Source organism: Musa acuminata, chromosome BXJ2-6 (genome assembly GCF_036884655.1).
Source record: "Musa acuminata AAA Group cultivar baxijiao chromosome BXJ2-6, Cavendish_Baxijiao_AAA, whole genome shotgun sequence".
NCBI lineage: Eukaryota > Viridiplantae > Streptophyta > Magnoliopsida > Zingiberales > Musaceae > Musa > Musa acuminata.
In genome coordinates this window covers 22,116,886-22,132,846 of record NC_088343.1, presented here as the reverse complement: position 1 = coordinate 22,132,846, position 15,961 = coordinate 22,116,886, and the positions used below count along the sequence as shown (strand labels likewise).

Genomic DNA, 15,961 nt, shown 5'->3' with positions numbered 1-15,961 from the left:
CTGCTTGGACGTGGCCTCTGCTTGCTTGTGGCTACCGCTATGCGATCGTCATGTGTGTGCGCTGTCGCCCGTGCGACGATCACTTGCGCACGATTGCCTGCATGCCTATGCGTGGTTGTCGCGATGTGCGATCAATCGCAACATACAACTAACCACTAGATGACCGCTACCACCAACAAATTTGTCATAGCGAGGTTGCTGTGACTACCATTGACAATGGTGCTGCACAACGATTGTCACTACTATACGATCATCGAAGATCGCGTTACAAAGAATTGAACATTGTCCGCAAGATGGAGTAGATAGAAATTTAGATTGACAAAATATATGGATTATTTAAACATCATGAACAAAAATAATAGATTTAATATATTTGATCTCAAGAATCTAGACTCTAATACTAATTGTAAGCATAAAATCTATGATATGGTATATGTAACATAAAAAAACTTTTATGTTAGGATTGAAATCAAATAATATTAGATCGGATTTAATATATGTATTTTTTGATGTCATCTGAAAAAGATTTCTGTGTGATTTGCAAAGACACTGTCATCCGGATATGAACATCACAATGATGTCGATTTACAAGGAAAACTAAACATTTCTTTTTTTTTTTTTTTGTTGAGAGATAAATCGTAATCTCTCAACTGCATCCTCTATGATATAAGTTATTAGAAAAATTCCTCCCATAAAGGATATCCTCTAAAAAATCTTATTATAATATAAATTTTTTTATTGATTAATATCTGTAATCGAAATTTAATTAATTTTATTATATATCTTTCCTTTATAAAAGATCGCATAATCTTCTTATCTGTTGCTATAATTCACATCTCCGGACCGGTTATAACGCAACAATCAAAATCCTGCAAAGGCCAGATACGAGGATGCCCCGTTAACTACTTAAGAGTTGACATTATCATGAACAAAAAGTTTATCTTTTTATTTTTATGATAAATAACTCGAGCTGATATGATGATGTCATTATTATGAATGAAAGAATATTTACTCGTCCACAGAGACCATTCTCAGCCGAATTCTTGGTTTCTTTTGATACGGCTTCAGAACTTTTGCTCCATGGTTCTCAAAAGACAACCAACAACACCAACAGTGAATCTGTAGCAAAATAAGACATCGGCCTCGCATTTCCTACTGTTTTAGGGTAGACTTCTTCTTCCGCTGAGGGCAGGAGAAGAAAAAGTCAAAGTAGGACACGCCGTTGTTTGTCAATTATTACCGTGTTGGGTGGAGGCAACAAGATGTGTGAAAAGGCAGGAAAACTAAAGCGAAGCTAATTAACTGGGAAGAGTCAAAATACACGTATCAGCTTGTCAGTATGCTTGACCATTTCCATGCCAACAAAGTTGATATATATATATATATATATATATATATATATATATATATATATATATATATATATATATATATATATATATATATATATATATATATATATATATATATAAAATTAAAAAATTAAAAAGAAAAAAAAGGGGCGAAATGAGCTACAAATGCTAAATTTTTCATGAGAATTCTCAAAATCCACGTTGCATTTTGCATTCATCTCTCACGTGATGACTTTCGAGATAGCAATTATCCACAATCGATCAAGAACTCGCCAATATGAGAACCATGACATGCTAACAGCATTATCATTACACATAAAAGGACAAGATTCTAGTGAATTACTACATCATCATAACATATGAAAAATTGAATATGGTATGTTGGATTCAAATAAGACCATTTTGTTCTAGAAATAAGGAGCAGCTTTTTTTTTATCATGAAACTTGCGGAAGCCAACAAGTAGATATGAATTACGTCATCTTCATATATATATTTCTATTATCTCCTTCCACCACGATGACGCTGATAACCTGACTTTAGTGAATCACGAGACCTCAGATTTTGCATGTAGATAACAGTCACCATCAAATACAACATTCCCAACTCTAATTTAAGTATACAACGATGATGAAAAGCAATTTTATGGAGTCAACTATATCTTCTAAAACTATTATTTAATTAATGGAAAGTGATTCTCGTACCCATTTTATCAAACTCGTGCAAATTAATACAATTATTTTTATAATAGCGGATCGTACAGTGATTTATATATGTTGTAGAGGAGAAAATGAGGCAGTAAAAGTCGAAACAGGAACGAAGAACAGGTCGTGGTCACACTTTATTGATAGGTCACCTCCTTTTTCTCTCCCGTGGATGCTAAGAAATGGCGGAAGGTGATCAAAGAGGAGTTTTTGGAACTGGTAAAGTCAACATCATTTACTTTTCCTCCTCAGCTTTCAACAGCGTGAGAAGATGGTTGACCAGTGATTGGAACAAGTCAAAAGAGAGGCCGGCCTATATATAGCCAAGGCCGTGGCAGAGGTTCCTCTCATCGCACACTACTATCCTCAGCTCCCAGAGTTTGGCATGGATCTCTTCACAGAGGAACAGATCACCGAGTTCTATGAAACCTTCTGCCTCTTCGACAAGGACGGAGATGGTCGCTTCTTCTTCTTCTTCTTCTCTTTGCCACAGTTTCGCTTCCTTTCCTGGTTACTCGTTGGCTGATCATTGGTTCCCCATCCGTTACTGGGTTTGGCAGGTTCGATCGCATTGGAAGAACTGTCGATGGTCATCACGTCACTAGGCCTGAAGCCTTTTCAAGAAGAGTTGCAGGGAATGATCAGCGAAGGCGACGTCGATGGCAATGGCACCATAGAATTTGCAGAGTTCTTGGGCCTAATGGCCCACAAAATGAAGGCAAGAGAAATGGCCTCTGCAAGCTGGTAGCTGATAAATGAACACCTCCGACGACATGTTCTCATGCATCCATCCATGTTTGAACTCCTGCAGGATATTGATTCGGAGGAGGAACTAAAAGAGGCTTTCAAAGTGTTCGACAAGGACCAAAATGGCTACATCTCGGAGGCTGAGGTGAGTGTTCAAGTTGATTAACTCAGACATGAGCTCGAATTAAAAGCATGTTGTTCGAAGTATGCTATCGATCTTCTGTTCTTGTAGCTAAGGAAGGTGATGATGAGTCTGGGAGAGAAACTAACCGATGAAGAGGTAGCTCAGATGATCAGGGAGGCAGACTTGGATGGCGATGGTCAGGTCAACTTCGAGGATTTCGTGCAGATGATGTCTGCCTGACCATTGTATAGAACGAGAGGCATTCATCAGTTCATTTTAGCGCTCTGTCCCAAAATGGTTGATGATTCTTTTTTGTAGTTTCAGATATATAGAGACAATCCCACATTTCAACTTCTTTCCCACAGTATTAATTGATGTTGCGGCATATGAGATTAACCTGCTTAACTTATAACACAAGTCGAAAAACTGAAATGGAAAACACATTTCAAGTTCATTTCGCTTTCTATCGAAGCCTCACTTAGCAAGAGGATTCGTGTCATCCTCCTCTGATAGAACCCTTGCAGATTCTAAACTTGGGGTTGATCTCTTTAGGCGATCAGTCTCCTTGGAACTCTATAGGGGTTCCTCCCTCCAACTTGCTGCTCAAAGGCTGCAGAAAAGATTCATCTATTGCTTATTAAAAGTGGAGGAATACATGGCTATTTATAGGGTTTCTAAACCCTAACTCATAATATGACTCCTACTCAAGACTCCTACTTCTAACCAACTTCTAATAGGACTTCTACTCAAGACTCCTATTCCTTTACAACTCCTAATTCATCTATAAGAAACAACCTCCTAACCCTAGCCGGCCTCTTCACCTCTTTAATAGGGATCGACTTAGGTAGGTTTTACATGAATGTCCCTCTCAATTAGGACACTCCTAGCTAGAGTCCTAACAGACCCGCCCTCTACAAATCAGCCTTGTCCTCGAGGCTGATGATTCATCAATTTTGGGAATTTGATCTTCAAGTCGTCATAGTTGTTAGGAAATCTTGGGGGCGACATCACATGCGCAGCGGAAGAACAAGAAAACAAAATCCCCGATTCCCAAAGAGATGTTCGTCGTCGTGCGAAGATTGGTGCGCAAAATCCGCGAAACTTAAAACTGTGTATAGAGTAGATTATGTTACCTAGGGAGATTGTATATCCCTGTTTCCTTGCAGATCCTTAGGAGAGGGTGAAGGAGGTCAAGTGTCCTCCTCTCTCGCGGTGATCCACACAACAGGGTTGCGACGACGCTCCTCAAAACTCCAGGCCTGCTTTGAGGTGGAGAGGGCGAGGAGAATAGGAAAGGCAAGCAAAGGCTCTAGCCTATGAGGCTCTGAATCTCTCCTATTTATAGAGGTCCCCGTCAAACCCTAATAGGTCCTCCCCTAGTGGGTATTGGATCTGCATCCAATAAGACAAGGGCTCCATCGGATATCTCATATCCGAACCTCTACTCATCGTAATGCCTACCATATGTGTGTGACCCTCTAGGCCCAATATCGAGCTGGCCGTGAGTCATACCTGTTAGAACTCCTTCTAACTCAGTGAATTATTATCTCTATAATAATTCACTTGACTCATCGACTACGGACGTACTAAGCCATTATGCCATAGTCCCCAGATGATATAGGGGAATCCAATCCATTGGACCTATCTGTCCTCAGTTACCGTGTACCTATAGTCCCTCATCTATCTAATATCCCAGAGATCGTATATCGAGCATGGTGCTGTCAGACCCATACGGTTTCTACTCGAGTCTCGCTCTAATCGGATTCTCTTGGAGAACTCTTTCTCTCTCAACCCGAATGACCTTGGCCAGGGATTTGTTTGAGCAAGAATACATGGGATATTCCTCTCATGACGCCGATAGTGGATGATTCTCTATCGACACTCAATAGCCCTCGTAAGGTCGACTACCACTCCCAATGACCAGCTGTACTAGATCTGGGAACAGCCAAACCTATAAGTCTGGTATCAAAGAGTGGAGCACTCATACAGGACATCCTTGGTATCTCAAGTCTAAGGATCATATACACCACTAGGACTATGGAATTGCTGTCTGACAATAAGGCATCATCAACCATCCAGCATTCCGTAAGCGGATCAATCAGTGAACTCATTCTCCAATGAGCACTTGTACTGTATCCCTAGTGTCCCTACATGAGCAGCTATGAGACCAACTGCATCCATCATATGGACGGGTATATAGCACACCAGTCTGTCCAGTTATCACGATGTCCCTCTCGAGTAACCTATGACCGGGATTATTTAGGATATGTGTTTAAAGGTGAATCGATCTCATTATCGTGATCTCATCACGATCTGATTTCCATTGCACAAATCCAAGGACATCACAATATATATATGCATTTATACAATAGTTATAAAGTGATATGCGCCAAAACATAATAAGTAAAAAGATTCTGTATCAAGTCACACGTGCCATCACTCACGTGATTGGCTTGTTGGGCACCTATGACTAGCAATAGTTCTCCCAAGTGACATCTTCTGTCGGTAGGTTCACCCACTATATTAGTACTTTAGTAGTGGGTCATCGTCATCGAGTCACGATCCATCGATCAATAATGGCACTTGGCTGGGTTTGGAGTTCTCCTTAGATAATCATATTTGGTGGATGGCTTTGGGCTGTCTCCAAGCACCTATTTACAACTTTTGTCTGGCCATTGACTTGTGGGTGATATGTCGTACTCCTTTTCAATTTAGTACCCTGCATATGGAATAACTTTGTCCAAAATCTGCTCGTGAAGATGCAAGTAGAATTTATCATAAGCACAATGCGTCCCTTATAGTGTAATTCTTTTGAGTCCCAATTGTAATAAGCCACGGAGCTTGGTGCTTCCTCTAATTTTTTTATAATCTTACTAGTCTCTTAATCTTCTTGCTATTCCATCTTAATATCCTCAAGGAAGTCGCTGGTCGGAAGTGAAATGGTCGAAACTTCAGCTTGTTCGGGTAATTACGAAAGTGCATCTGCAAGAACATTCTCTTTCCCCATTTTGGAAGTTATTTCATAATCAAATCCAAGAAGTTTTGTTACCCATTTTTGCTGCTAAGGGGATGATATCTTTCACTCTAAAAAGTACTTGAGGCTTTTATGGTCAGTTTTAATTTGAAATCGTCGACCAATCAAGTAGGGTCTCCACCTCATTGCTGCGCGCACAATGGCGAACATCTCCTTATCATATGTTGACTTATTTTAATGAGAGAGAGATAATGCCTTGCTAGTGTATGCGAGTGGTCGATCATCTTTCATGAGAATGGTTCCAATTCCAACTCCATATGCGTCGGCCTCAATAATGAAGGGTCGGTTGAAATCTGTTGGGAAATCATTGGGGGGCGACATCATATGCGCAGCGGAAGAACAAGAAAACAAAAATCCCCGATTTCCAAAAAGATGTTCGTCGTCGTGCGAAGATTGGTGCGCAAAAAATCTGCAAAACACAAAACTACGTATAGAGATTGTGTTACCTAGGGAGATCGTATATCCCTATTTCCTTGCAGATCCTTAGGAGAGGGTGAAGGAGGTCAAGTGTCCTCCTCTCTAGCGGTGATCCACACAGCAGGGTTGCGACGATGCTCCTCAAAACTCCAGGCCTACTCTGAGGTGGAGAGGGAGAGGAGAATAGGAAAGGCAAGCAAAGACTCTAGCCTATGAGGCTGTGAATCCCTCCTATTTATAGAGATCCCGTGTCAAACCCTAATGGGTCCTTCCCTAGTGGGTATTGGATCTGCATCCAATAAGACAAGGGCTCCGTCGGATATCTCATATCCGAACCTCTACTCATCGCAATGCCTACCATATGTGTGTAACCCTCTAGGCCCAATATCGAGCTGGCCGTGAGTCATACCTATCAGAACTCCTTCTAACTCAGTGAATTATTATCTCTGTAATAATTCACTCGACTCATCGACTACGGACGTACTAGGCCACTACGCCGTAGTCCCCAGACGATACAGGGGAATCCAATCCATTGGACCTGTCTGTCCTCAGTTACCATGTACCTATAGTCCCTCATCCATCTAATATCCCAGAGACCGTATATCGAGCATGGTGTTGTCAGACTCATACGGTTTCTACTCGAGTCTCGCTCTAATCGGATTCTCCCAGAGAACTCTTTCTCTCTCAACCCGAATGACCCTGGCCAGGGATTTGTCTGAGCAAGAACACATAGGATATTCCTCTCATGACGCCGAGAGTGGATGATCCTCTATTGACACTCAATAGCCCTCGTAAGGTCGACTACCACTCCCAATGACCAGCTGTACTAGATCTGGGAACAGCCAAACCTATAAGTCTGGTATCAAAGAGTGGAGCACTCATACAGGACATCCTTGGTGTCTCAAGTCTAAGGACCAGATACACCACTAGGACTACGGAATCGCTGTCTGACAATAAGGCATCATTAACCATCCAGCATTCCGTAAGCGGATCAATCAGTGAACTCATTCTCCAATGAGCACCTGTACTGTATCCCTAGTGTCCCTACACAAGCAGCTATGAGACCAGCTACATCCATCATATGGACGGGTATACAGCACACCAGTCTATCCGGTTATCATGATGTCCCTCTCGAGTAACCTATGACCGGAATTATTTAGGATATGTGTTTAAAGGTGAATCGATCTCATTATCGTGATCTCATCATGATCCGATTCCCATTGCACAAATCCAAGGACATCACAATATATATATGCATTTATGTAATATTTATAAAGTGATATACGCCAAAATATAATAAGCAAAAAGATTCTGTATCAAGTCACACGTGCCATCACTCACGTGATTGGCTTGTTGGGCACCTATGACTAGCAATCTCCCACTTGACCTAAAGCCAATCACCTATGTGTCTGATCCCCATCAGACTCCTGTGACGCTCAAAGACAATCTGAGACAACGGCTTTGACAGTGGATCTGCAATGTTATCTTCGGATGGAACTCTTTCCACTACTACATCTCCTCGGGTTACGATCTCTCTTATAAGCTGGAACCTCCTCAGAACACTTCTGATGAGACCCGGGTTCCCTTATTTGAGTAATCACCTCATAGTTGTCGCAATATAAGGAAGTTGACTTGTCGCTATCTGTATCGACTCCCAAATCTATGATGAACTTCTCCACCCAGACTCCCTCCTTTGCTGCATCTAATGCGGTAATGTACTCCGCCCCTGTGGTCGTGTCAGCAGTGGTATCTTGCTTGGAACTCTTCCAGCACACTGCTCCTCCATTCAAGGTGTACACATACCCTGAATTCGACTTGCTATCATCGACATCAGACTGAAAACTTGAGTCAGTGTAGCCTTCAACCTTAAGGCTATTACCTCCATATACTAGTAAAAGATCCTTAGTCCTTCTCAAGTACTTAAGGATACACTTTACTGCTTACCAGTGCTCCAAGCCTGGATCCGCCTGATACCTGCTCGTGACACTCAGAGCATGCGCTATATCAGGCCTAGTACATAGCATGGCATACATGATAGACCCTATTGCTGAGGCATAAGGTATCATATTCATGTTTGCCCTTTGGAATTTTCCATGCCAAACCTTTTGACAATGGTTTCTATGTACCTGGACTGGGACAAGCCAAGCATTCTCTTGGATCTATCTCTATAGATTCTAATCCCCAAGATATAGGATGCTTCCCCTAAGTCCTTTATGGAGAAGTATCTAGATAACCAAGTCTTTACTGTGGATAGTATTCCTACGTAATTCCCAATGATGAGGATATCATCCACATATAACACCAAAAAGGTGATAGCGCTCCCACTTACCTTCCTGTACACACAAGGCTTATCTTCGTTCTTAACGAAGTCATAAGATCTGATTGCCTCATCAAATCTTATGTTCCAACTTCGGGAAGCTTGCTTTAGTCCATAAATGGATCTAAGCAACCTACACACCTTATCTGGGCAGTTCTTGGACACGAATCCCTCAGGTTGCATCATATACACCTCCTCCTCGAGGTTCCAGTTGAGGAATGCGGTTTTCACATCCATCTGCCAGATCTCATAATCATAGTGTGCTGCAATAGCCAATAGAATTCTGATGGATTTTAGCATTGCTACGGGTGAGAAAGTTTCGTCGTAGTCAACACCTTGCCTTTGACGATACCCCTTAGCCACTAGCCTTGCTTTATAGGTATCTATCTTTCCATCTACTCCGATCTTTTTCTTAAAGATCCACTTGCAACCGATGGGTACAATACCTTCGGGCGCATCAACTAGGTTCCAAACCTTATTGGAGTACATAGAATCCATCTCAGAATTCATGGCTTCTTGCCACTTCCCGGAGTCTATACTCACAATAGCCTCCTCGTAGGTCTGAGGATCAATATCCTCAGCATCCTCTCCTCTAATATGTCCCACATATCTCTCAGGAGGATGAGATACTCTATTAGACTTGCGTAAAGTTGAAACTTGTGTATTAGGTACCTGAATAGACTCGGGCTGTAGAGTGGTGCTTGAGCTTGGTTCTCTAACTTCACTCAACTCTATCATTCTCCCACTGTCTCCACCAAGAATGTGTTCCTTCTCAAGGAACACTACTCTCTTAGCTACAAAGACCTTTTGGTCCTTGAGATGATAGAAGTAATACCCACAAGTTTCCTTGGGGTATCCCACAAATATGCATCGCTCTGTCCTTGATTCTAACTTATCGGGGTTGTGTCTTTTAACGTGGGCAGGGTAGCCCCAAATCTTAACAACCTTAAGATCAGGCTTCTTCCCTTTCCATATCTCATATGGTGTAGACACTACCGACTTAGTTGGAACTCTGTTCAGAAGGTAAGCTGCGGTCTCTAGGGCATATCCCTAGAATAAGATGGGTAGGTCAGCGAAACTCATCATGGACTGTACCATATCTAATAGCGTACGATTCCTCCTTCCAGAGACACCATTGAGCTGAGGTGTATAAGGAGGTGTCCATTGGGATAATATCCCATGGTCCTTGAGGAACTGAGTAAACTCTGTACTTAAGTACTCACATCCTCGATCTGATCGAAAAGTTTTGATACTCTTTCCAGTCTGGTTCTCCACCTCATTCTTATACTTTCTGAATTTCTCAAAGGCCTCGGACTTGTACTTCATTAAGTACACATATCCATACCTTGAGAAATCATCAGTAAATGTAATGAAGTAGGAGTAACCTCCAATGACATGAGTTGACATGGGTCCACATACATCACTATGTATGAGTTCCAACAACTCAGTGGCTCTCTCTCCAGTTCCACTAAATGGAGAGTTGGTCAATTTTCCACGAATGCAAGGCTCACAAGTTGCATAAGACATATAGTCGAATGGATCTAGATATCCATCATTTAGCAACTTTTGAATCATTCTTTCAAGGATGTGACCTAGCCTACAATGTCACAAGTATGCACTGTTCAACTCATCTCGTTTCCTTTTGGACACATTTACATTCATGATATGTGGAGTGGTGTCTAACATAAATAAACCATTATGCAATGTTCCTTTCGTGATGATCTTATCATCTAATAATATCGAACAACCATTGTTCTCAAAAACAAATTTATATCCACTAACTGTTAAACATGAAATGGAGATAATGTTTTTGATAATAGAAGGAACAAAATAACATGCATCTAATGCAATAAAAGCTCCACTAGGCAGATGTAGGGCGACCTCGCCAACAGCTAATACAGCAACTTTTGCTCCATTACCCATCTTAAGGTCCATCTCGCCTCTCTCAAGTCTCCTAGGCCTTGCCAGAACCTGCAACGAATTGCATATATGATAAGCACTATCGGTATCCAATACACATGTGTTATCATAAGATTCTAACAAATGGAGACTGATCATGAATGTACCTGAAGCTTCATCAAGCTTTTGTTTCGCCCTTTCGCCCTTTCTGCAAGGTACTCTTTGCAGTTTCTCTTCCAATGCCCATCTTTACCACAGTAGAAGCACCGGCCTTTGTCCTTTGCTGGGCCTTTCTTAGCAACCTTTGCTTTACCTTGTTTGCCCTTGCCCTTTCCCTTCTTGAGGGACCTTTCTGCTTTCCTTTTCTTTCTAGTCTCACCAATGTAGAGAACTGGCTTCTCTTTCTTAATAGTACTCTCTGCCTCTCTCAATATATTGAGGAGCTCTGGGAGAGTCACCTCAAGCTTGTTCATATTAAAATTCATTATGAACTGTGAAAAGGAATCTGGTAGGGACTGAAGCACAATGTCCACACACAAGTTATCCTCTAGGACCATTCCTAGACCTGTGAGTTTCTCTATCCACTCAATCATCTTTAGGACATGGTTCTGAACCGATGTCCCCTCAGTCATCCTAGCGCGGAAAAGGCTCTTGGATATCTCATATCGTTGAGTCCTTCCCTGTTCCTCAAACAATTTGCGGACATGTAGGAGAATGGATCTGGCATCCATCTTTTCAGGTCACCGATGACATCTCTATGTCGTAAGCAAGATAGCGAATCGCGATATAGGTGAGTCTCGAGGGACTCGACCAACTCAACCTACACCGGGAATCGGTTCCTACTCATAACGATGGAAGGCCACGTGGGTCAATCTTATTGCCTCACGTTTACCGACTTAATATTATCGAGAGATGTTTCTATGATTTGGTCTCCTAATATGACATGTCACACATATACATATTTAATATATATCTACATCGCATGCAAATATATATACATATCTAGTATGTGTATAAGCAATCACACCAGATGATCATGGACCACAACCTAATATGATTAGGCCCGAGCCAGTAGGCCTAATCACTCACATCAAGATCTATGTGTGCAACGGTGCATCTTCATGCCCTGTGATCGTTCATCTCGTCCTCGTCGGTTTCGTCGACATCTTGATGCATCTCCATGCATCACGATCGTCCGTCTCGTGGGTCCCGCTATCGCATCCACGCTCCCGCTGCGCCTCCTCATGTGATTACAACTTAATCATATGCACGCAGGCCCGACAATAAACGAGAAATATAATGGAGGTTCGCAGACCTCAATAATAATAATCACAAGTACACACATCACACGGTCCATGATCATCCGTCCACACATCATACATCACATGTATAAATAATCATCATCATGTAGGACTACTAGATAATAATAAAAATAATAATCAACTAAACCTTTTAATTAATTAATATTTTCTGAAATCATGGATGTGTAGGGAATTTCTCAATTCCTAAGGGTATTTTCATAATTTGGATAAAAGACAGAAACTGGAATTTTTCAAATTCCGAGGGGTAAAACTATCTTTTTCCCAGAAAACCCTAATTCCCTCTTTCTACTGCCGCTGTCGCCACCCTGCTGGCGGCGGCCTGTGCGGCGGGGCGAGGGCGCTGCCCTCGCCTGCAGGCGGTACGCTCGCTGGCGACGCTGCCGCTGCAGGTGGGCTCCCCTTTCGGGCGTCGCTGCCTCCGCAGGCAATGCTGTCCCGCCGGGCGGCCGCCCCTATGGGGGGGGGGTTTCGCCCGCGGGAGCAGCGGCGGCAGGTGTCGCGCGTCGCTGCCCTACGGTGGCAGGCGCCGCTTCCTTTCGGCGGCAGGCGCCGCTGCCCTGCGGCGCCTCTGCCCGTGGGTTGCCAGCCCCGCCGGCAGCAAGCCTGCTGCAAGCAGGCCGTCGGCCGGCTGCTGCACATGCAGCCCCTGCATTGCCCGCCTTCGGCTGCACTGCACGCACGCAGATCGAGGGCAGCAACTATTGCTGCCCTTCCTCGCTTTTGCGTCAACGATTTTGACGTCAAAATTCATCCTAAACACAATACACGCAGTTCAAAACCAATCATTCGCACGAACAACCTGGCCTGATACCACTGTTCGGAAATCATTGGGGGGCGACATCATATGCGCAGCGGAAGAACAAGAAAACAAAAATCCCCGATTTCCAAAAAGATGTTCGTCGTCGTGCGAAGATTGGTGCGCAAAAAATCCGCAAAACACAAAACTGCGTATAGAGATTGTGTTACCTAGGGAGATCGTATATCCCTGTTTCCTTGCAGATCCTTAGGAGAGGGTGAAGGAGGTCAAGCGTCCTCCTCTCTAGCGGTGATCCACACAGTAGGGTTGCGACGACGCTCCTCAAAACTCCAGGCCTACTCTGAGGTGGAGAGGGAGAGGAGAATAGGAAAGACAAGCAAAGACTCTAGCCTATGAAGCTGTGAATCCCTCCTATTTATAGAGATCCCGTGTCAAACCCTAATGGGTCCTTCCATAGTGTGTATTGGATCTGCATCCAATAAGACAAGGGCTCCGTCGGATATCTCATATCCGAACCTCTACTCATCGCAATGCCTACCATATGTGTGTGACCCTCTAGGCCCAATATCGAGCTGGCCGTGAGTCATACCTGTCAGAACTCCTTCTAACTCAGTGAATTATTATCTCTGTAATAATTCACTCGACTCATCGACTACGGACGTACTAGGCCACTACGCCGTAGTCCCCAAACGATACAAGGGAATCCAATCCATTGGACCTGTCTGTCCTCAGTTACCATGTACCTATAGTCCCTCATCCATCTAATATCCCAGAGACCGTATATCGAGCATGGTGTTGTCAGACTCATACGGTTTCTACTCGAGTCTCGCTCTAATCGGATTCTCCTAGAGAACTCTTTCTCTCTCAACCCGAATGACCCTGGCCAGGGATTTGTCTGAGCAAGAACACATAGGATATTCCTCTCATGACGCCGAGAGTGGATGATCCTCTATTGACACTCAATAGCCCTCGTAAGGTCGACTACCACTCCCAATGACCAGCTGTACTAGATCTGGGAACAGCCAAACCTATAAGTCTGGTATCAAAGAGTGGAGCACTCATACAGGACATCCTTGGTGTCTCAAGTCTAAGGACCAGATACACCACTAGGACTACGGAATCGCTGTCTGACAATAAGGCATCATTAACCATCCAGTATTCCGTAAGGGGATCAATCAGTGAACTCATTCTCCAATGAGCACCTGTACTGTATCCCTAGTGTCCCTACACGAGCAGCTATGAGACCAGCTACATCCATCATATGGACGGGTATACAGCACACCAGTCTATCCGGTTATCACGATGTCCCTCTCGAGTAACCTATGACCGGGATTATTTAGGATATGTGTTTAAAGGTGAATCGATCTCATTATCGTGATTTCATCACGATCCGATTCCCATTGCACAAATCCAAGGACATCACAATATATATATGCATTTATGCAATATTTATAAAGTGATATACGCCAAAATATAATAAGCAAAAAGATTCTGTATCAAGTCACACGTGCCATCACTCATGTGATTGGCTTGTTGGGCACCTATGACTAGCAAAATCTGGTAGTGTTAGCACCGGTGTCGTCGTCATAGTTGCCTTAAGTTTGTCAAAGGCAGCGGAGGTTCTGTCCAACCATTGGAAGACATCTTTTTCCAGTAAGGAAGTAAGTGGTGCATTGATCTTTCCATAGTTTTTCATGAACTTGCAGTAGTAGCCTGTTAAACCCAGAAAGCCATGTAGCAATTTTATGTTTCTCGGGGTCGGCCAGTTTTGCATTGCTCTAATTTTAAAGGGGTCCACTACCACACCTTCCTATGATATGATATGCCCAGGATATTCCACCTTCTATTGAAGAAAGCAAAAAAATCGTAGTGGTTGTTGTGTGTTCAAAAGGTGGTTTTCGGTATGTCTTCTTCGCACACTCGTATTTGATGATACCCGGATCAAAGGTCCAGCTTTGTGAAGATTTGTGCTCCCTTTCATCTAGCAATTCATCTGCTATTGGAATAAGGTATTTTTCCTTGATGGTTATGCCATTAAGAGCTCAGTAATCAACGCATATTCACCATGTTCCGTCCTTCTTGCGTACAAGTAGCACCGGTGAAGAGTAGAGGTTGCAACTTGGCCGAATAACTCTTGTTTCGAGCATCTCTTTTACAATCCTTTCTATTTCATCCTTCTGGAGATGTAGATATGGCTGAATATTTGCTAGAGGTTTTCCTGAAAGAATCGTTATATAATGATCATGCCGACGGGTAAGAGGTAGGTTATGCGGTTCGTCAAATATATCTGAAAATTCAGCAAGCAAAGGAAGTAGGTTTGTATCTTCAAATTCTATTGGCTCTCCCTCAGTTTGCTGCTCAAGTTGTACCAAAAATCTACTGCATGCTTTATGCAAAACCTTCTCCATTTGTTGTGTGCAAATCATCATTATGTCGCCCCCACGTTTCCCGTTCAGTATCACCTGTTTCTCCTTACTATAAAATTTCATAATTAGTTGCATAAAATTCTAAGAAATATCACATAATATCATCAACCATTTAATTATGAGCATGCCTCATGATTATCAAGATGGAGAAGGAAGAAATATGCAATTATCTCTTGGTAAGGCCTCATGATCAGCAATAGTTTCACTTGCGGGCGCCTACAATCATACTTCAAATCCATCCATCGACGACCTTAACGTCAAACCTGCTGTAATTCTCGATAGGTAAGGCCATTTGGATAGTAACCTTACTATTTAGAAAGTTATTAGTACTGCCCGTGTCGATGAGAACAGTGATCGGTTATTGTTTGAGAAGGCCTCCAACTTTCATCATTTGCGGGTTTGAGTAGCCGGCTAGTGTATGTACCGTAACTTTGGTCGGTTGTGGCTCTTCTTCTGCATCTTCTTCTTTATGTTCAAGGCTCTCTTCTGGATGTTCAATGACCTCTTCTTCTATTGGTTCACTCATAAGAAGTCTCCCTTTACTACAGCGATGCTCACGGCTCCATGGCTCGTCACAATGCCAACATAACCCCTTCGCATATTGCTCCCGAAGCTCTTCTCTTATTAACCTCTTTGGTGTAGGGACTTGGTCGACAGTAGGGGGGCTAAGAGCTTCAATATTACTAGTTGAGGAGCGACCCTAGTCCTCTGAGCTTCATGGTTCAATTGCTCCCCTTGATGTCGTGTGAAAGAGATGGCTGACATAAGCATATACGGTTGTCGCGCTTTAACTTCTCCTCAGATCTCCGGCTTCAAGCCCTCAATGAAGGTCCTCAATAGCTGTTTTTGAGACCAATCATGAGT

General features: G+C 42.9%; 1 protein-coding gene across 1 annotated transcript; it reads left to right on the top strand.

Annotated features, from left to right (window-relative positions):
- The first annotated feature begins 2,439 nt into the window (after positions 1–2,439).
- Positions 2,440–3,237, top strand: LOC103973831 (calmodulin-like). Its single transcript, XM_009388494.3, has 4 exons — positions 2,440–2,512; positions 2,615–2,772; positions 2,866–2,946; positions 3,034–3,237. The coding sequence occupies exons 1-4, from the start codon at positions 2,440–2,442 to the stop codon at positions 3,163–3,165; spliced, it is 444 nt and encodes a 147-aa protein (XP_009386769.2). The 3' UTR covers positions 3,166–3,237.
- The last annotated feature ends 12,724 nt before the right edge of the window (positions 3,238–15,961 follow it).